Source organism: Camelina sativa, chromosome 9 (genome assembly GCF_000633955.1).
Source record: "Camelina sativa cultivar DH55 chromosome 9, Cs, whole genome shotgun sequence".
NCBI classification, from domain to species: domain Eukaryota; kingdom Viridiplantae; phylum Streptophyta; class Magnoliopsida; order Brassicales; family Brassicaceae; genus Camelina; species Camelina sativa.
In genome coordinates this window covers 30,781,558-30,802,781 of record NC_025693.1, presented here as the reverse complement: position 1 = coordinate 30,802,781, position 21,224 = coordinate 30,781,558, and the positions used below count along the sequence as shown (strand labels likewise).

At 34.2% G+C, this 21,224-nt stretch overlaps 4 protein-coding genes across 5 annotated transcripts; all 4 read left to right on the top strand.

Annotated features, from left to right (window-relative positions):
• LOC104713309 (increased DNA methylation 3) lies at window positions 77-1,696 on the top strand. 2 transcript variants are annotated; one of them, XM_010430402.2, is made up of 3 exons: window positions 77-173; window positions 782-1,020; window positions 1,258-1,696. In XM_010430402.2, exons 2-3 carry the CDS (start codon window positions 828-830, stop codon window positions 1,509-1,511), a joined length of 447 nt encoding a protein of 148 aa, XP_010428704.1. In that variant the 5' UTR covers window positions 77-173; window positions 782-827; the 3' UTR covers window positions 1,512-1,696. The 2 variants fall into 2 exon arrangements, with proteins under 2 accessions (XP_010428704.1, XP_010428705.1); XM_010430403.2 differs by having other exon boundaries at window positions 97-220.
• Window positions 2,016-5,415, top strand: LOC104713308 (probable inorganic phosphate transporter 1-9). Its single transcript, XM_010430401.2, has 2 exons — window positions 2,016-2,937; window positions 4,425-5,415. Exons 1-2 carry the CDS (start codon window positions 2,225-2,227, stop codon window positions 5,302-5,304), a joined length of 1,593 nt encoding a protein of 530 aa, XP_010428703.1. The 5' UTR covers window positions 2,016-2,224; the 3' UTR covers window positions 5,305-5,415.
• On the top strand, window positions 14,365-15,256 carry LOC104715858 (protein CUP-SHAPED COTYLEDON 3-like). Its single transcript, XM_010433232.1, has 2 exons — window positions 14,365-14,857; window positions 14,973-15,256. The coding sequence occupies exons 1-2, from the start codon at window positions 14,653-14,655 to the stop codon at window positions 15,254-15,256; spliced, it is 489 nt and encodes a 162-aa protein (XP_010431534.1). The 5' UTR covers window positions 14,365-14,652.
• LOC104715857 (protein CUP-SHAPED COTYLEDON 3-like) lies at window positions 17,686-19,175 on the top strand. Its single transcript, XM_010433231.1, has 2 exons — window positions 17,686-17,949; window positions 18,620-19,175. Exons 1-2 carry the CDS (start codon window positions 17,686-17,688, stop codon window positions 19,148-19,150), a joined length of 795 nt encoding a protein of 264 aa, XP_010431533.1. The 3' UTR covers window positions 19,151-19,175.

The window sequence follows — 21,224 nt, the reverse complement described above, 5'->3', positions numbered from 1 at the left end:
TGTGTTGCATAGTCAGCAAAGTTTCTGACACGTGGCTTATTCAGAGTGGTTATTTGGACCAGCTAAGTAAATAGTAGTATTTGGCTCCTACTCATACGCTCTCTTTCACCCCCGCGACTCAGCAATTATTCACCGCCAAGACCACCGTCGAAGACTTACCGGAGTTCTCTACGGTACCCTAAATCCACCACCTTCTTCTCCGTTTCCGCTTTTTTTTTAGGTATCTAATTGAATGAATTCGTTTTTGAGAACTTTCCTGGAGTTTTTTTTGTTTGGTCAGTCGAGATTAGGGTTTTTCCTATTTTGGGTGTTTTTTGTCTTTAGCTTCCCTACTTGGATTCTGTGTTCTTCATTCAAATCTACTAATTCTAGGGGTCAAGACTCACGGAATCGAGATATTTCAGAAAATTTTAATCTCGTAAACCTCCGATTGAGCTCTAGATTTGTCTTATGAATTCGACTGATTTGTGTTTTCACATTTGGTTTCTCCAGTGATTTGAGAAACCTTAGCTCAAACGATTTGTGTTTTACAACTTGTTTTCGAATTTGGAATCTTTATTTTGAGCAACGAGTGGTATGAAATTTTGGTTGAAAGGAGTAAACTTGCTTCATAGGATTAGACCAGTTCTTAATCTTTTTGCTTACTGCTTGTGTATAGATATGACTGATTTGGTCTCTCTCTTTGCTTTTACATCTTCAAACTTGACTTGTTCTTTGATTTGATTGTTATCTTCTTCTTCTTCTTTTTTTTTCATTCTTAATTCTGTGATATTATCAACAGGTAGGTTTGGAGGATTCTATAGCTTGTGGAAATACAGAGAGACACCATGAACACTGAGAATAATAATCAAACTACTACTACTACTACGACAACTCTCTCGAAAGTGATCTCTCATGTTTTTGTCACTGGTACTGCTAAGCAAGGCTCTCTTGGTCCACCCATCGGTCTTGTCGATATTGGCGTTAGCGAAGCTGCCTACATCTTCAGAGTCTCTCTCCCTGGCATTGAGAAAAATCAAAGTAAGTGTCTTTTCTCTTGTGCTGTCCTTTTCATTAGTAATACTCTTGCTCTCATTACGAAATTTCCTACTAATTTCTCTGCCAAATGTTAAAACTTGAATGGATTCTTCTCATGTTTTTGGGTTTGACGACAATGACCAATGACCAATGACATGAAAAGAAAGTTGCATTCTTTTTTTCATTATCTGTCTATGAAAGAACTTTGACCCATAATGCTATCTTCTCATCTGTTAATAGATAAGATCAAATGTGAGATTCAGAGGGAGGGAAGAGTATGCATCCAAGGAGTAGTGCCTGAGATTGCGATTCCAAGTGAAACCGGATACTTGTACAGAATGCAGGTGCAACAGCTCTGCCCTCCTGGTCCATTCTCAATCACGTTTAACCTTCCGGGACAAGTGGATCCTCGTTTGTTTTCTCCTACGTTTAGATCTGATGGGATCCTTGAAGTTGTTGTCGTCAAGCTCGGAGTGCGTGTCCCAACTTCATAGTTCAAGTTTTCATATAACTAGGAGGATATCCATCTCACTTAAATCAGCATTTATAAGTAGCATTCGGCCCGACCTATATAGGTCTTTTGGTTCAGATTCAGATGTTAGAGAGTCAAGACTGTTCTAGTTTTTTTTTTCTTTTTTTTTGTAAAATCTTGTTCAATGATCAGATTCCTTGAGATGTTGTTCTTAGACTCTGAAAAAAGTTGGTGGATGTGAAACGGTATAGTTTGGAAGAGAAATGAAAGTGAAAAATTATAAGAAAAGAGAACAATAAAAAGTTATGACATCTTAATATACACTAGAATACTATATTATCAAAATTCAAGCCTCTTATTCGCAAAATGACTAGAAACAAGTTATCAATAAGATGGTCAGTTTGTTACATGTGTTCTTTTTGGCTACCACATCCTTAAACCATAACACTTTTGTATGGTTGGCACAAAAGAAAAACACTTTTGTATCAAAAGAAAGGGGCTTGAAATAAAACTTCAATCCAAAAATTTATACCATAACGTTGTGAAAGTCAACTAAAGAAGTGGACTCGATCAGGGGAGGTGTTGTGTTCCTCGCAGTCAAACCAAAGCATATTCCATATTATTGTCTTAAAGAAGAAAAAATCTCCAAAAAAAAATCCATTAAAATGAAGAGACAAGGACTTAAAATTCTTCTCATTCTCTGTGTCTTGAAAAATCATATAAATCGAGGATACGATGCCGGCGTTAAGAGTGTTATCGTCGTTAGATGCGGCTAGGATACAATGGTACCATTTCAAGGCGATAATAGTCGCCGGGATGGGACTTTTCACCGACGCTTACGATCTTTTCTGTATTGCTCCGATCATGAAAATGATAAGTCAAATCTATTACCACAAAGACTCGATCGGAACCGCTCTTCTCTCAACTTCTTACGCAATCGCTCTTCTCGGGACAGCCTTAGGTCAGATCATCTTTGGTTACTTAGGTGACCGAGTTGGACGTCGTAAAGTCTACGGACTTTGTCTCTTAATCATGGTCTTCAGCTCCTTTGGTTGTGGCTTCTCTGTTTGCACCACTCGACGTTCTTGCGTTATGGTCAGTCTTGGATTCTTTAGATTCGTTCTTGGACTCGGGATCGGTGGAGATTACCCTCTCTCTGCAACGATTATGTCGGAGTTCGCTAACAAAAGGACGCGTGGAGCTTTCATCGCGGCCGTGTTCTCGATGCAGGGGTTAGGGATCTTGATGAGCTCTGCCGTGACCATGGTTGTGTGTGTGGCGTTCAAGAACGTCGCCGGAGAGGGGAGTTTGGAAAAGACGAACGCCGCGGGGTCAGAGACTTTGGCTCCACCGGAATCGGATATAGCGTGGAGGTTGATTCTTATGATCGGAGCTATTCCTGCCGCGTTGACGTTTTACTGGCGAATGCTCATGCCTGAAACCGCCAGGTTCCTTTCAACTATTTCTTCTTCTTTTTTTTTTCTCCCTAGATTAAATTTTGTAAAATGAAAATTAAACTTTCAACTAAATTTAATTTTTTCAAAAAATAATTTATTTTTTGATAGAATGAAAATATTTATTGTACGTATGAAAAGAAAATAAAAATTATTGTCCATTTTGTTTTTATTTTGTCTTTTTTTGTCCACCATTTTTTGACTATAGTTAATGCACAATCTTGTGTGACTTTGCTTCCTATCATCCCACATACAAACTTTGGATTTTTCCACATTGGTAGTATTAAATTAACTCTTTCTCCTCTTTTTTTTTTTTTTTTGGTATTGTTTTCCAAAATTAAATACATTGAGGTTAAATCGGTAGCCATTTCCACTATGGATTGCTTTGCTTCGATGCAAACTAGGTCGTTTGATAGTATATTATACTATTTTTTTTGTTGTCGGATAACATTCCATGATTAAATTTTATCATTTCTATTAATTTGTTTGCCGTGGACAAAATATGTTTTTACTAGTAACGCCGTAAAGCATATTATATTACACCAGTATTTTAGAAAAAAAAAGAGTAATATTATGTAGATGAAATATCTTGCGTGACTTTGTAAGCTACTGCCCCTTGACAATTTTTCAATGAAATCTCAATCTAGGACTATGAACTAAAAAGTTTAGTCGTGCGCAAAACAAAAGTTTAGTCGTGTGCTAAACAAAAGTTCTACCCATGTTTCCGTACAAAATAATATTGGGAGAACCTGAAATTTCAACCTAAATTTGATACGTTGTGGATGATAAAAACATAAACAATATACTATATGTAATAATGTAAAGAGTGGCGAGTTCGTGTTTTGTTTGTTCCTAGGAAGTAAGTTGACTTCTGAGGGAAATATACCGGACAGAGAGGTATATACCTCTTATGATAACGTATGCACATATATAGTATTCCATTTTAATACGCATAATATATAGTTTAAGTATATATTTTCTACATTAATTATCACTCTCAGGTAGAAACTCCAGCTAAGTATTAGAATTTTAGTTTATCATAAATAAATTTAATCTCTCCAACTAACCACGTACTCTCTTCCTATCAAGTTCTAGCTCCCACTTTGATTCCCTTATTAACTTCATAAGAAAAAGTCTTTTCCCTTCTGTGTGTAGTAGTAGTAAACTAGTAATAGTATGAGTTGTGACTATATATATAATTATATTGAATGATGACAATTAACTTTTGTAGTTTTTAGCAAAAGCGGCTAAAATATAACATTAACAACATTGTCAAACTAGATTATTAGAAATATTACATACAATCGTGACATATAATTCAGTATCACAAGGAATATATCAACTTAATCATTGGTCCATGGTGGTCTAGTTAAACTATTATCAAATCTTAACTTTTGAATTTCCTTTTTTCAGTATTTATGTACTATATAATCAAATCAGTATGGTAAGCACTATTTTTATATAAAAAAAAATGCATGCAGATACACAGCTTTGGTGGAGAACAATGTAGTCCAAGCAGCAAAAGACATGCAACGGGTCATGTCCGTATCCATGACTCAAATCGACGAGGATTCATCGTTGGAAGTACAACAATCGCCACGGTCTTCCTACAAACTCTTCTCACGCCGTTTCTTCAGCCTCCATGGATGTGACCTCTTCGCAGCCTCAGCCAATTGGTTCCTAGTCGACGTCGTCTTCTACACAAGCAATCTCCTCCTCTCTCAGATCTTCAACTTCTCCAACGAATCTATTCACTCCACAAGCGTCTACGATTCCGCCTTTGAAGTAGCTAAGGTCGCAGCCATCGTGGCCGCTTGCTCCACAATCCCCGGTTACTGGTTCACCGTCTATTTCATAGATAGAATCGGTCGAGTCAAGATTCAGATGATGGGGTTTTTCCTCATGGCCGTTGTTTACTTAGTCGCTGGGATCCCGTACAGTTGGTATTGGTCCAAACACGAGAAGACTAATAAAGGCTTTATGGTTCTCTACGGATTGATCTTCTTCTTTAGCAACTTTGGTCCTAACACGACGACGTTTATTATCCCGGCGGAGCTTTTTCCGGCAAGGTTTAGGTCCACGTGCCACGGGATATCTGGAGCAGCTGGGAAGTTTGGGGCTATCGTTGGCACTGTTGGTTTCTTGTGGGCCACGAAACACCATGAGGATGACGTTTTCTTAGACGTGAAACGTGTCAGAATCGCGTTTTTGATCCTTGGTGGCGTTTGTATCGCGGGAATGATCGTGACGTACTTCTTCACTCGTGAAACGATGGGGAGATCGTTAGAAGAGAACGAAGACGAGATCGGTTGTACCACGTCAGCAGAATCATCTTCTGCCAATGTTCTATTTCCAAGATAGTATTACTGATTTTGACATTATGTATAACACACAATCAAATCGTCTTGTGGATCTTTTCCTCTCTTATTAACTCTTAATTATTCCTTAATCTTTGATGTTTTGATACTCAAATTTGGTTTTTTGTTTTTGTTTTTGTTTTTCTCATGAGAATCTTTTATTCCTTTTTTAATATCTTTCATATCAAAAGGGGTGGATAATGGTCAAAAAACGTTGATCTTTCTTTAAGAGTACAAAGCTTGTCTGACTCTAAACCTTGAATGAAGACTCAGTCTTTAAGCGCTTAGTTCTGTTCCTCTTAGGCCACACTTTGAGTCCAAGTAATATGTTACCCTCAAAACGAAGAATCGAACCCTGAGGAAAAAGAGTAGCTCAGAAAACCTGAATCAACCAAAGATGGAAGCTCCAAGTTTAATTAGCAGCACAGATAAAGGGGGAATCTAGGCAAACAGGTCGAAACAGAATTTCTAACATCATCATCCAAATTCATAGGTAAATAACGAAATCATGTAGAAAGAGAAAACACCATCCCAAGCAAAAGTGATTAACATTTAAAACTTAATTAAAAAGAGAATAATAGTAAGAAAACAGATCACATCTCCAAGGAAAAGAGAAGAAATCACCAAAGGAGTTGACAGAGAAGACTATAGATGAAAAGCTATCCTTCTAGGAATATAAATCAAAATAGAACTTGCCTCTTGCCTCCTTGGGATCGCTTACTCAAAGTACCTATAAAGAAGGGCAGCTCTTCAAATAAAATAAAATAAAAGAAAACCACAGTCACAAGCATATGGCGGAACAGTAGGATATCAAACACTAGAAATACATGCAACATGAGAGATACACCAACATAGATAAAGGGGAAGAGACCAATAAGAAGTCTGAACGGGTGACTACGATCAATCAGAAAGCCACCACGATCGATCATCGCATCATCCACAATCTAAAACATCAAAACGATCGAGAAGCAAATTACAGAAAGAGCACCAATGCAATTAAGAAACATAGGGAAGAAACAAAAAGCAGAGACACGTTCAGAAGAAGAATACCCCCTGAAGACCCTAGGATAGAGAAAACGAGTGACATATCCATCAAAGCCATCAATGGTCAATAAAAACATACTGCACAATCTAATATAATAGACCGACAGGTAAATTGTATGAACAGAAATGGCCACGATGCAATTTAGAAAACCATAAGCTAGAAAGAGAAACTATCCATGAAAATTGATAACCCAAGGGTATGAAATATGATAGGTTCAAAAAGAAAAGAATCAGAGACTTATTGGAGAAACAAAAGGAAGGAAGTAATTCACAGAGGGCTAACAACTGCAAGACAAAGAAACCCAAGAATACATCCAGAGATGGAAGCTCCAAGTTCATCCCTATCAAGAGAACCATGTAGACTTGATTAGAAAAAATCCCAGTGCACATAAACATGATGCAAATTCCTACACGAAGATAATGACTTCATGTAGAAAGAGAAAACGACAATCCTAGCAAAAGTGATTATCATTTAAACCACAGATTATAAAGTTAGAAAGAGAGAAAAAAGATAAGAGGGAGGAACACTGATCAGAGGGATCACTTCACATAAAAAGTAGCCACGGTGACAAGCATATAAGAGTAGGATCAAACACTAGGAACATATGCAGCACGATAAATACAGAGAAATTAATAAAAAAAAGCGAAAGAGACCAGTAAGTAACCTGACTCTTTTGTCTTGTAGAACCTCGACTATCTAGCATATAAGAATAAGAGCAAACAGTAGGAATATATGCAGGTTAGTGGAACGTGTCTGCGTTTTTTTTTCAAAGGTTTAAGTTATTAAGTATTTGGTTTTCTATATTTGATTATGGTTTTATTTCGTTAGTGCAAGAGTTATTAAGTGGGGATTCTTACGGGTGGTATGTTTAAGGTTTTGTGGCTTTCACAGGAATTATTCATGATTTTAAAATATCTCAATCTTTTTAATTTGGTAATAGTTTTACCATTGCGGGAAGTTTGGTTATAGTTTAACCACTAGGAGAGTTTATTGGAACGCTTACGTTTAGGTTATTATTAGTCCGATTTGTGGACTGTCCAAGATAAGGACAATTGTTTGTGCAGTTGCAGGATTTGCGCCCACGGGATGTTGTTATTCCTTTTTACCAAAACCGAATACAAGCTGAAGTTACATCCCTCTTCTCGATATTGAAGTTTTAGCTCTGAGGATTTTGTTAACATGATTTGTCCGTCCTTGACAAGTGTCCACGACATAGGTGTTCCGCTTTGTGGTTGCATAGTTTGCTTTCGCGTCACACCTTTGTCGTGCGAGGGAGTATCAGGGAAGCAAGATGTGTATCTTACAGACCAAGTAATGTAGACCGTAAAATCCGTTAATGAAGTGAAGCCCAACCCAAAGAATATTATAGATCTTGATATTACTTATTGTACAAGCTATTTCTATATAAGTTTAGGAAATTTTACATTATATTATATTAGCAATATGTCAAAGCTATAATCTTATGAAACACAACTCAATAAACTATTCTATTTCTATAATATTTGACAGATTATTAGAATTATGTTGGTCTTGCTGCTTTAAAAAAAAACTCGTCTAATAAGCTTAGTTATGTTCCTCTTAGGTCACTTCGATGAATCTAAGTAATTTATTACCCTCATGGCCTCATAGTTGTTCAGTAAACCTCTGTTTCAGAGTGTATACTTTCATTGATTGGGAAACAAGACCAATTAGTTAAAGCCCGTTTGGGCCCGTATAGAAAACGCAAAACAGAAGCAGCAAAAAAAAAAGTAGAAACACGAGTACAGTGTAAAACTAAAGCAGTTTTATATCTTAAATTTATTAATTTCCATAACAATAATATATTTAGTGACAAAAAAGCATGTAACTAGTAACTAGAAAATATAGCATCAAAAACAAAACAAAAAATACGACAAATGTGGAAAGACTCTCTCTCCCCTCCCAACCTACGCCGGTTACGTCACGTGTGCACTCTGTCTCTCTCTACATCATAGTATTCACATTCGAGTTACATTTATGGAGTAACCTACCATCTCATCCCTAATACCACTTTTATTGATAACTAAATAAGGACTCCGCCCCGATGTGCGAGTTTAAAGTTTTGTATATAAACTAAATTTAACAAAAATATATATTAAAATTTGTTGTATATTATTTTAAGTTTTATTTTTGTTATAATATACTAATTTATATCCATTTACAAATCTTTTGTTTATGTTACCATTAAAAGCGTATTTTTTTACACTTAAAATATCTTGTTTGTTACAAATATATTCTTTACCACCACTTAAAAAATGTCGGTATGAACACCTTAAGCCAACTATTATATGTTTTTTTACTTTTACTTTTGCATAGTTTTTTTAATTAATAAAATTATTGGCTCAAAAAACATTTTGAATAAAAATATATTACATAGTATACTAATCAATGTATCATCACAATAGTGTATGACCAACCATAGAGAGAACATCGGTTTCGCCCTCCTTCCTTATGGAGAGAACATTGCATCCAACCTCCCCCACCATGGAGAGAACCTTGGCTCCACCTTCCTTCCTTGGGGTGATAATCTTGCGTCTAACCTCCTCCACCTTCTTTCCTTGGGGAGATAATCTTGCGTCCAACCTCCACCACCATATATAGAACATCGGCTCTACCCTTCTCATATGTGGAGAGAACATGTTCACGTCTTTTAGGTATCTTAAAATGGTTTGCTCCGACAACCAATGAAACTAAAGACCATTTTCTAGTGTCACAAAATCTCTTGATAGTAATTAATGTTAAATTTTCTAATGTATTAGTGGAAGTATCTTTTACACACTATGATGTAGCTTTTGTCTCTGGAAATCCGGACTGCCACCTTGCTTAGTGAGTCCCATGACCACTCCCAGTCCATGGGCCCCATGTCTACTCATGGCCCACCCATATCCGCCGGCCGGTTTATTATATCTGGGAGACTTTAAATACTTGTTTAACGACCATATAAATCACCATATGATCTTTTCCTGTGTTTTGTCCTCACTCGCACAGTTCCGACATCACTTCCCGAAAGTTCACTCATCCTGAAACTACTCCAGTTTTTGCATGCTTAACTCTAGAGTTCTCTCAGGACCTTTGATCGAAAAAATAAGTGTATTTTGGTGACATATATGGCAAAATGAATTCTTTTAAACATAACCGCAAACCAGGGTGTCGTTGTCTCCGAACTCCTATGGATCTATCAACAACAATTTTTGGTTTTCCAATCAATCTATCTATGTTTGTTGTAAGTTTGTGTTTGATTAGTCTATTTTATCTAACCATTAGGTTGATGAGTTTCCACTCTTTATCTCTCTTCAGGATTGAATGAATGGTAACAATTATGTTTGAAAAAAAAAAGGTCTATGACCAACCAATCAAAGAAATTAGAAGAAAATTAATTTGTCATAAATAAAGAAATAATAGAAATTATAAAAACGATAATATATGAATTTTAAATAATTCAAAGATGAAAAAGATAAATTAATTAAAACAATCTAAAAATACTATATTAAATTAAAATATAGTATTAAAAAAAGAATATGCATATATTAATATTTTTTTTTGGGTCAACATATTAATCTTAACTATTCCAAATTGAAAAAGGAAAAAGTAGGAGAAAATTTTGGTTTAAAAAAAATAAGACAAATTTACCTTTCCATTAATTTTTTTACCAATGGAACAAAGTTGAAAGCAATATTTTGAATAAATTATTTTGTTAGATGAAAAACATGAGACTATATATGTTAGTGAGTATTTAAAAATTTAGAATTAATAATTAACTGTATATTTTCCTTAATCTCATTTTTATTCTTTGTAGAATTAATAACATAAAATTAAAAATAAGTAAATAATATTATAGTTTCGAATTTTATGAAATATATATATAATCTCTTTACAATTATTTTAAAAAGTTTTCTTTTGACAACTATTTTTAAAAGATTTTGTTTTGGTATTTTTTTGATAATTATCTTTTTACGTTATTAATATTATTTAAAACATAGTATATATTTTGTTGTAATCTCAAATCTTTCCTATTAAATATTGAATTTTACACATGTCAAAATCTCAGATTAATATAAACTTGACACTTGTCAACATCTTATTAATGACTAACTTTCAAACCCAACTTTATATAATAAGATATTAACAAAAAATTTAATATGTGGTATATATTATTATCATAATTCATAAACCAAGTGTGGTTATCAGTAATTGATAGATATACAAATAATGTTTGGTACAATGTGTAGATTTTTTTTTTAACAACAAAAATATTCATACCAAGTATTTTCTTATTGTTATCTCTTGCCACTTTGATTTTAGATTATCCATTTTTTTTACTAAAACAAGCTCTTTACGACCGTGTCTTAAGAGATTCATTGACCTACGTTCTTCGTTAAATTACCAGTTTTCACAACCATTTTTTAGTCACTTCTTTATCCAGTTATTTTGTTAGTCTACAAGTTGAAGCGACAAAAAAAATGGTTAATCCACAAGAAAAAATTCACATAACTAATCTTAAATTCGAAATGGTCAAATAAGATATGTAGGAAAACATAGTAACTGTATTGTTAACAAGTTTTGGGAAAATCTGAAAATACAATTGTGATCAATTAGAAATCTTTCAGCTTTGCCTCTTTGTGGCATGATATACATTTAGTCGAATCGGATCAGTTACTAATTAGATATACAATACAAGCATACGATTAAAAAAAAAAACTTTATCCAGAATTTCAATTATATACTGCTATATGTGCACGGGTTTAATTGGTCCCCCACCCTGTATTTGCAACTTTTCGCCCATATTTATGAAGGCTTCGTCTGTCCCCATATCTTCAAAACCTTTCACATTTATTGCCATCCACTGTACGGATATCTTTACATGTAACATAACTCCATCAAATAATCACTAAACTGGACCAAAATTTATACACTAACCAAAAATATACTATCATATATATCCATCCATCACTATATACTCTACGAATCAGACTACTCGCATGATGATATTGTATATATATATATATATATAATATTAATAATATTATATAGGTTATCATTGCTACCCCAAGATATAGAAATGAGTATTATATTTGTAAGTTTTTTATCAATCCTATAATGGTCCGGGGCAAAAATTTATTGAGTTTACTATCTCGAAGTGTTTTCAGTTAGAAACTAAAATTTAATGGGTTCTTCTAAAAGATAAATTTATAATTAAAATGAAAATCTGGTAGAATAAAAAAAGCAAAATGGGAGGAATAAAAGATTGCTTGTGAAGAGAAATGAGTGTGAGAGAGAGAGGTCGTTCTCTTCTCGGGTGTAGCAGGTCGGTGCTGCCATTGTCCTTTCTCTCTTCCTCCATTCATTTATTGTTTCTCCACCTTCTCCTTCTACCTTCATCTTCTTCTTTCCTCTTCTTCTTTTTTTGTGTATTTTTTTTTTTTTCTTAAAAGTTAGTGATGGAGGGTGACTCATTTAGATTAATTTTGTATCTAGTCCAATACAAAAAGAAAACAGTAAATTTGGTGTTATTCAATCAGTAGTTTACTCTTGTTATAATTTGTTCAAGAATCATATTTGATACAGACATATTAAATACAAACAGACAAAGACGAGTAAGGGACTCTCTTGTCATTTGATTGACATATACTATAAAAGAAATGTGACAAACAGTCATCTATATTCATTTTAGTGACTTTTGTTTCACCTAATATCTCAAAGTTTAGTGTCACATATACTGTATATTATTACTAGCCCCAGTAATTCTGTATATTTTATACACTAGTCCCTGCTACACAGAACCAGTACACCGTTTCTGCTTGTAAACTGGTTTTTGACTTTGGTTAGTTCCACTATATGAATAAATAAATAAGTGAAATAGTGTTACATGAAACGACGTACGATTATAAAAAAATGAAAATTTTTCCAAAGTGATATACCTGCTTGAATATTCTGCCAAGTTAATGATATTATCACAGACAGATTAATTTCATACATGAAAAAGTTTACTTTGACAGGGCCAATAATATTGTTTTGTGACGCAGAGGAACAGCACTATAATATATAGTAGACCGACGGTATCACTTGAGCAATAATGAACTGAAATAGACATTAAAAATAAATAACAGTTTTGAGAAAGATAAAAAAGAGCTAGAGGTCACAGAAATATCATCAGTGCTATAGAGATAGACCCCCTGGGAGGGGAAAATATATAATTTTAGATTATAGTAAAAATAGTACAGAAACTATGTTATATAATAAGCATTTAATAATGGGATAGGCTTAGGTAAGCCTATGCGGCAAGTACAGCAGGTTTTTTGAATTATTGGATGAAACATTTTGCTCAATGTAGAGTTTTTACTTTTTTTTTTATTACAAATCTAATGAGGTAAAGGAGTATTTAAATAAATAAATGTGAATAGGGGGGGTTGTCTAGGGGTTAGGGTAAAAGAATGACTTGGGAGATTTAACATAAGATCGTGTGTGCAGTTAATATTTAGTGAGAGATAGATACTGTTGTACGTTTTCATTTATTATCTTTTTTTTACCTGATCTCTTTTTTTTTTCTATCATTCTCCGCACGTGCCACCGCCGACTATCTGATATCTTCTACTATTTCAATATTTAAAAATCATCTTACAGTAACATATTAATATCGATAAATATGTATTTAAAACTGTTTCTTCCAATTATTTGTCTTGTTTTTTTTTTCTTTTTTGAAGAAATAACTTTTAGTTCAGGAAAAGCATTAAAAGCAAAAGTCTGGTTTTGTTGCAGTGCTCTCACTCGAATTTGGCCAATTTGTTTTCACACAAATAGTTTTGTTTCTCAAAAAACAAAATTAAATATCTCTAAACTAATCTCCTTTATGTATATACAACACAGTTCCAACGCTGATTTTGGTGTTTATATATGTTTCTGTTAACATGTATTTTTAAAAATTATAGTTTTTGAAGCTTAAACATTCTCAAGTTCAAACATAATCAGCCAAACACAGAAAAAAAAGTGTTTGCGATTAAAAAAACTTTTGAAAAATATATTAAAATTATGGACTTGTATGTAATACAGAATTTATATAACCGTTGAGAAATAAGTATAAAAGGAAGTGGTTAAGGTAAAAAATATGGAAAAGAAAGGAATTAGGATCTCAGGGCGAATGTGTATAAAATAATACATAAATAAATAAAAAAAGTTCTGACTCATGAATGTATAATGATATGCTTACACCCGCACGCATAAACCTCTGCCATCTTTTACTACTGCACACTCTTTTTCCTTTTCTTTTCTTCAAAGTAAAATTTATTTGCTGATAACCACAAAGTGTAACTGCATATAATGTAAAATCTGTTCAAGTACATTATTTATTTCACATTTCTTGAAATCTGAAAAAAACTTTATATTAACTGCATATAATGTAATTTGTTTGGGTAGAGAAATCCACTTGGTCCTATGTATGTGATAACCTCATTATCGGTATCTTCAATATAACGGTTTACACATTTAAAACTGCATATGTCAAATGTTCTAATGATATCATTTTAATAAAGGTTAGATAAGATTATAGATTATTATAAAAGGCATCGTTTTTTTAAAAGACAGTGTGTTTATGCAATATGCAAAACTCAATATTTCATAATGTTAGTATATCTTTACAAAAAAAAAAACCAAAATCCAAAACAAGAGCCAAAAACGTCAACACCCTCATTTAATACTATATTAATCATGTATAACATTTAAATTTAGGAAAGTACAAAAACGATACTGTAATGATCCATTGACCAATCGAGTAGTCATTAACGAAAGATCATAACTTAACATCACCCAGTCTCAATCAAAACCACAAGACCATAAGAATTTTGCTAAAGTAGTATAGTGATAAAACACAAAACCGCAAAAGTTGTTCTACAGTTTAGATTGTTACTACATAATAATTAAATTACTTTACTTGCATAGGAAAAAAAATAGGGAAAATAGAAAGAGACTCCTGGAAGCTCCCCAGGTGAGGGCAAATAGCAGCCCCCCTGCTCCCTGAATTTCACAGCCTTTATCATCAATGCTCCTCTAACCTCAAACACTCAAAATCCACTCATCTATACATACACCTCTACTTACACACCCCATACTCTCTCTCTCTCATATACACACCTCTACTTGTGTGCCATTTTTGTATATAAATATATAATCTTGCACACAATAAGGTTATACTTCCCATCACCTTTTCTATCATTTGCTCTCTTTGTTCTTCCTTTTGGTGTCTCTTCAGTGCAAAACAATAAGTCTCTTTTTTTTTTCGGTTATAATAATCAAAAGATGATGCTTGCGGTGGAAGATGTGTTGAGCGAACTAGCCGGAGAAGAAAAGAACGAGAGAGGACTGCCACCTGGTTTCCGGTTTCACCCGACGGATGAAGAGCTCATCACCTTCTACTTAGCTTCCAAAATCTTCCATGGAGGTCTCTCCGGCATTCACATTTCTGAAGTTGATCTCAACCGCTGCGAACCTTGGGAACTACCTGGTACTATACATCAATACACTTCGTCTTTCTTAATTTCCTCTAAGAGTCTTTCTATTTTAGTTTTGGAATCTTGTTAAAAGTTTTAACGTTACTGAAACTTGTTATATATATGAAGAAATGGCGAAGATGGGAGAGAAGGAGTGGTACTTTTACAGTCTAAGGGATAGGAAATATCCGACGGGTTTGAGGACTAACAGAGCAACCACTGCTGGGTATTGGAAAGCTACCGGGAAAGATAAGGAGGTCTTCGCCGGCAGCGGAGGACCGCTTGTTGGGATGAAGAAGACGTTGGTGTTCTACAAAGGTAGGGCACCACGTGGCCTCAAGACTAAGTGGGTCATGCATGAGTATCGCCTCGAAACCGACCTTTCACACCGCCACACGTGTAAGGTAAATTAAATCATCTTATTACCCACACTCGTGCGTCTCTTTGCTTTTAAGTTTTTAACTTTAGAGTATTAAAAGAAATTTGTGTGTGTATATTTTTTTTTGTCAATTTATGAGTTGACTTTTCGTAGCAAAAAACCACCCTATTGTTATTTAAATCCTGTTACTTTACTCCCACACGTGCGTCTCTTAAACTTTACTGTAAATTACGAGATTATGCTTTTTCTTATANTCATCACCTTCTACTTAGCTTCCAAAATCTTCCATGGAGGTCTCTCCGGCATTCACATTTCTGAAGTTGATCTCAACCGCTGCGAACCTTGGGAACTACCTGGTAACACATCAATACACTTCGTCTCTTCTTTCCTCTAAGAGTCTTTCTATTTTAGTTTTGGAATCTTGTTAAAAGTTTTAACGTTTTGAAACTTTGTTATATATATGAAGAAATGGCGAAGATGGGAGAGAAGGAGTGGTACTTTTACAGTCTAAGGGATAGGAAATATCCGACGGGTTTGAGGACTAACAGAGCAACCACTGCTGGGTATTGGAAAGCTACCGGGAAAGATAAGGAGGTCTTCGCCGGCAGCGGAGGACCGCTTGTTGGGATGAAGAAGACGTTGGTGTTCTACAAAGGTAGGGCACCACGTGGCCTCAAGACTAAGTGGGTCATGCATGAGTATCGCCTCGAAACCGACCTTTCACACCGCCACACGTGTAAGGTAAATTAAATCATCTTATTACCCACACTCGTGCGTCTCTTTGCTTTTAAGTTTTTAACTTTAGAGTATTAAAAGAAATTTGTGTGTGTATATTTTTTTTTGTCAATTTATGAGTTGACTTTTCGTAGCAAAAAACCACCCTATTGTTATTTAAATCCTGTTACTTTACTCCCACACGTGCGTCTCTTAAACTTTACTGTAAATTACGAGATTATGCTTTTTCTTATAAATTAATAAGTTGACTTTTACAAACGATATAAGGTGAAATGAAATGTTTAACCGATATCTTTAACTTTTTCCCATTTTTACTAAATTCGTATGTCATTATTTTGTTTGGGTTAGTATGGGGGAAGACAGGGGAGAGAGCAGTTTAGATGTGATAGATTTGATATAAATCTGTACGTGTGGTGTGGATGTCAACACCAAACACACCTTGCCGTTTTCTGTTCACCGAATGCTACTGTTGTGTCGTTTTCAATCACTATTGCTTTCTTTTTAATTACACTTCATAATTAAATTATTCATCAGAAATCAATTTGTCAGGCTCAGACAAGATCTATATCGTTCTTTGGTTAGGTGTAGTCATTATCTATATAAATATATGTACTTATAAATAAAAGTGTGTGATAGTAACATGTTTTTANGTTTGAGGACTAACAGAGCAACCACTGCTGGGTATTGGAAAGCTACCGGGAAAGATAAGGAGGTCTTCGCCGGCAGCGGAGGACCGCTTGTTGGGATGAAGAAGACGTTGGTGTTCTACAAAGGTAGGGCACCACGTGGCCTCAAGACTAAGTGGGTCATGCATGAGTATCGCCTCGAAACCGACCTTTCACACCGCCACACGTGTAAGGTAAATTAAATCATCTTATTACCCACACTCGTGCGTCTCTTTGCTTTTAAGTTTTTAACTTTAGAGTATTAAAAGAAATTTGTGTGTGTATATTTTTTTTTGTCAATTTATGAGTTGACTTTTCGTAGCAAAAAACCACCCTATTGTTATTTAAATCCTGTTACTTTACTCCCACACGTGCGTCTCTTAAACTTTACTGTAAATTACGAGATTATGCTTTTTCTTATAAATTAATAAGTTGACTTTTACAAACGATATAAGGTGAAATGAAATGTTTAACCGATATCTTTAACTTTTTCCCATTTTTACTAAATTCGTATGTCATTATTTTGTTTGGGTTAGTATGGGGGAAGACAGGGGAGAGAGCAGTTTAGATGTGATAGATTTGATATAAATCTGTACGTGTGGTGTGGATGTCAACACCAAACACACCTTGCCGTTTTCTGTTCACCGGATGCTACTGTTGTGTCGTTTTCAATCACTATTGCTTTCTTTTTAATTACACTTCATAATTAAATTATTCATCAGAAATCAATTTGTCAGGCTCAGACAAGATCTATATCGTTCTTTGGTTAGGTGTAGTCATTATCTATATAAATATATGTACTTATAAATAAAAGTGTGTGATAGTAACATGTTTTTATTTTTCTTTTTTTGGTATGAAACACAGGAGGAATGGGTGATTTGTAGAGTGTTCAACAAATCAGGAGATAGAAAAAATGTTGGGATCCATAACCAAATCAGCTACCTTCATAACCATTCACTCTCAACAACACAACATCATGATACCTTGCCTATGCTTTTGGAAGCTTCCAACAAAACCCTAACCAACTTCCCATCGCTACTCTACGATGATCCCCATCAAAACNATGGGAGAGAAGGAGTGGTACTTTTACAGTCTAAGGGATAGGAAATATCCGACGGGTTTGAGGACTAACAGAGCAACCACTGCTGGGTATTGGAAAGCTACCGGGAAAGATAAGGAGGTCTTCGCCGGCAGCGGAGGACCGCTTGTTGGGATGAAGAAGACGTTGGTGTTCTACAAAGGTAGGGCACCACGTGGCCTCAAGACTAAGTGGGTCATGCATGAGTATCGCCTCGAAACCGACCTTTCACACCGCCACACGTGTAAGGTAAATTAAATCATCTTATTACCCACACTCGTGCGTCTCTTTGCTTTTAAGTTTTTAACTTTAGAGTATTAAAAGAAATTTGTGTGTGTATATTTTTTTTTGTCAATTTATGAGTTGACTTTTCGTAGCAAAAAACCACCCTATTGTTATTTAAATCCTGTTACTTTACTCCCACACGTGCGTCTCTTAAACTTTACTGTAAATTACGAGATTATGCTTTTTCTTATAAATTAATAAGTTGACTTTTACAAACGATATAAGGTGAAATGAAATGTTTAACCGATATCTTTAACTTTTTCCCATTTTTACTAAATTCGTATGTCATTATTTTGTTTGGGTTAGTATGGGGGAAGACAGGGGAGAGAGCAGTTTAGATGTGATAGATTTGATATAAATCTGTACGTGTGGTGTGGATGTCAACACCAAACACACCTTGCCGTTTTCTGTTCACCGGATGCTACTGTTGTGTCGTTTTCAATCACTATTGCTTTCTTTTTAATTACACTTCATAATTAAATTATTCATCAGAAATCAATTTGTCAGGCTCAGACAAGATCTATATCGTTCTTTGGTTAGGTGTAGTCATTATCTATATAAATATATGTACTTATAAATAAAAGTGTGTGATAGTAACATGTTTTTATTTTTCTTTTTTTGGTATGAAACACAGGAGGAATGGGTGATTTGTAGAGTGTTCAACAAATCAGGAGATAGAAAAAATGTTGGGATCCATAACCAAATCAGCTACCTTCATAACCATTCACTCTCAACAACACATCATCATGATACCTTGCCTATGCTTTTGGAAGCTTCCAACAAAACCCTAACCAACTTCCCATCGCTACTCTACGATGATCCCCATCAAAACTACAATAATAACCTCATTCATGGATCATCAGGCCACAACCTCGACGAGCTCAAAGCCCTAATCAATCCAGTCGTCTCTCAGCTCAACGGAATCATCTTTTCGCCGGGAAACAACAACAACAACAACGACGAAGACGACTTCGGTTTTAACCTCGGCGTGAAGACAGAGCCATCTTCGAACGGTGTTATAAACAATAACGAACTTGACGTACGAGATTACTTGGAGAATCCTCTGTTTCAGGAAGCGAGTTACGGTCTGTTGGGTCTTTCGTCTTCTCCTGGACCACTTCACATGCTATTAGATTCTCCATGTCCTTTAGGTTTCCAGCTGTAGTAGAATCCTATCCCTTGGATTTATATATTTGGTGCTTATTTTTATTCTCACCTTTTGTAAAATATATTATTTATATAGTAAATGTTATTGTTATTCCTAAGATCCAAAATCTTTTGTAGAACAAAACTTTTAAAAGTTATGTGGCTGCTTGCTGTAGCATTGCAGGTAAAAGCTATTATTGTGTTACTTTTGATAAAAACTGTATTTGTGGGCGTTTCACTGTTCGATGTGATGTCATAAATACGAATAATATTTTGTCACTATTCTGTCGTCATTGTTTCATGTTTTTTTCTTTCTTGGATGGACTATTGTATTTCTCATGTAAATATATAATTTTGATGGACTATATATCACTCATGTTAAGTTGTTTTCATTACTTCAGTTCAAGATTTTAGAACTGCAAAAATGACATTTCTGTTAAGAGCGCTAAATTGGGCCGGTTTAACCATTCGAAGACTATATATTTGGTTCAACGACGCACCAGCGTGTTTGATTATTATACAGTCTTCGAATGGTTAAACCGGTTTAGTTTGCTCATAGTTTCGAACTACGAAGCCCATTAAACACCAGAGAGGCCCAGCAATGGATAATAACTAAAAATATTACGATGTTGGTTGGACAAATAATACTTCATCCTTTTTTTGTTTGGAAAAATAACACCTCATTTAATTAATCAATGTTGATTAATACCTTAACTTCTAAATGTTGGAAGTTTTATACCTAGCACGTGTGTTATTATTTGAGAATTACAATTTTAACCTTAAAATTAAAGTTTAATATATTTATTTTAGATAAAATTTATAAAACAGAAAAATAAAAATAAAAAATAAAAACAAAAAAAACACGCTGAGAACGTCGTCTTCTTCGTCGTGCTTCTTCTCTAAGAACCTGCTGTGTAGATTTGTGTTCATTTTCTTCACCAAAACCGAAAATCCTAATTAGGTTTCATAAAAATTCTCCATGAATTTGTTTTCTTTTTCAATTTGAAGAGGAAAGACACATAAACAAGATGTCGAAATTAAACTAAAATTTATAAATCTAACAATTGTAGACATAAAACAGAAGATAAATATATATGATTGTAGGTATGTAGCGATTTGCCCAATTTGAGTTCGGTTTTGTTGTATGGGTATGCCCAATTTTCTCAAAGCTTAAATCTTTGTTGATGTTATTGTCGGTGGTTTTTAATGGAAACAAATTATAAAAATAAAAATTTCTGGGTTTTTGTTTCAGCTTGTGACGGTGATAATTCTGGCAACCTGCGAGTTAGAGTTAAGTCTCTTCACCTTCAACATCTTCAAAGAATCGTGACCAGAGGAGAAAACGTGTATAAGACCTAGCTCTCGTCCTCGTAAGCTACCACCGCCGAGTCAGCCACTTCCGATGTGGTCTCCACCGTCGAGTCAAACATTTTTTTTTCTTTTTTTATTTTTTCTATTTTAATTAAAACAGAAAATCATTTTTAAGGTCAAAATTGTAATTCTCAAATAATAACACACGTGCTAGGTATAAAACTTCCAACATTTAGAAATTAAGGTATTAATCAACATTGATTAATTAAATGAGGTATTATTTTTCCAACCAAAAAAGATGAGGTATTACTTGTCCAAATAAAAATTAGATGATGTATTTTTAAGCTTTTTTCCCGATGTTGAACACTTTTGTTTTTTTTTTTTTCTTTTGGATGCAAATACGATATTTAACTTAGCTCTATATATATATTTTTAAAAAATTCTTAATTTCTCTGTATTTCAATTCCCGTTAAAAACTCAAATATCTTCGATAACAAAAAATATTAAAATTAATTGAGTGTGAGAATGTTAAAATGTTATGTTATATCAATCTTGAGAAATGTATGATCAATGAATCATAATTTTAATATTATATATATATATATATATATATATATATATATAGATGCATGCACAGATTTATTTCTAACATATGAAATACTTTTTTATCAGTAAATAAAACATGAAATACTTAGTACATTAGATATGTAATCTCATTCAAGCCTGTCTATCGAATTTGAATTTGAGCATTACATTGCCTCTGATAAAAAAATATGTATTTT

Excerpts from the sequence above, each read along its gene's own strand:
- LOC104713309 (XM_010430402.2), top strand. The coding sequence starts at position 828 with ATGAACACTGAGAATAATAATCAAACTACTACTACTACTACGACAACT. Across the intron at positions 1,021-1,257 it reads TGGCATTGAGAAAAATCAAA|ATAAGATCAAATGTGAGATT; the intron begins GTAAGTGTCTTT and ends ATCTGTTAATAG.
- LOC104713308 (XM_010430401.2), top strand. The coding sequence starts at position 2,225 with ATGCCGGCGTTAAGAGTGTTATCGTCGTTAGATGCGGCTAGGATACAA. Across the intron at positions 2,938-4,424 it reads CTCATGCCTGAAACCGCCAG|ATACACAGCTTTGGTGGAGA; the intron begins GTTCCTTTCAAC and ends AAATGCATGCAG.
- LOC104715858 (XM_010433232.1), top strand. The coding sequence starts at position 14,653 with ATGATGCTTGCGGTGGAAGATGTGTTGAGCGAACTAGCCGGAGAAGAA. Across the intron at positions 14,858-14,972 it reads CGAACCTTGGGAACTACCTG|AAATGGCGAAGATGGGAGAG; the intron begins GTACTATACATC and ends ATATATATGAAG.
- LOC104715857 (XM_010433231.1), top strand. The coding sequence starts at position 17,686 with ATGGGAGAGAAGGAGTGGTACTTTTACAGTCTAAGGGATAGGAAATAT. Across the intron at positions 17,950-18,619 it reads CACACCGCCACACGTGTAAG|GAGGAATGGGTGATTTGTAG; the intron begins GTAAATTAAATC and ends TATGAAACACAG.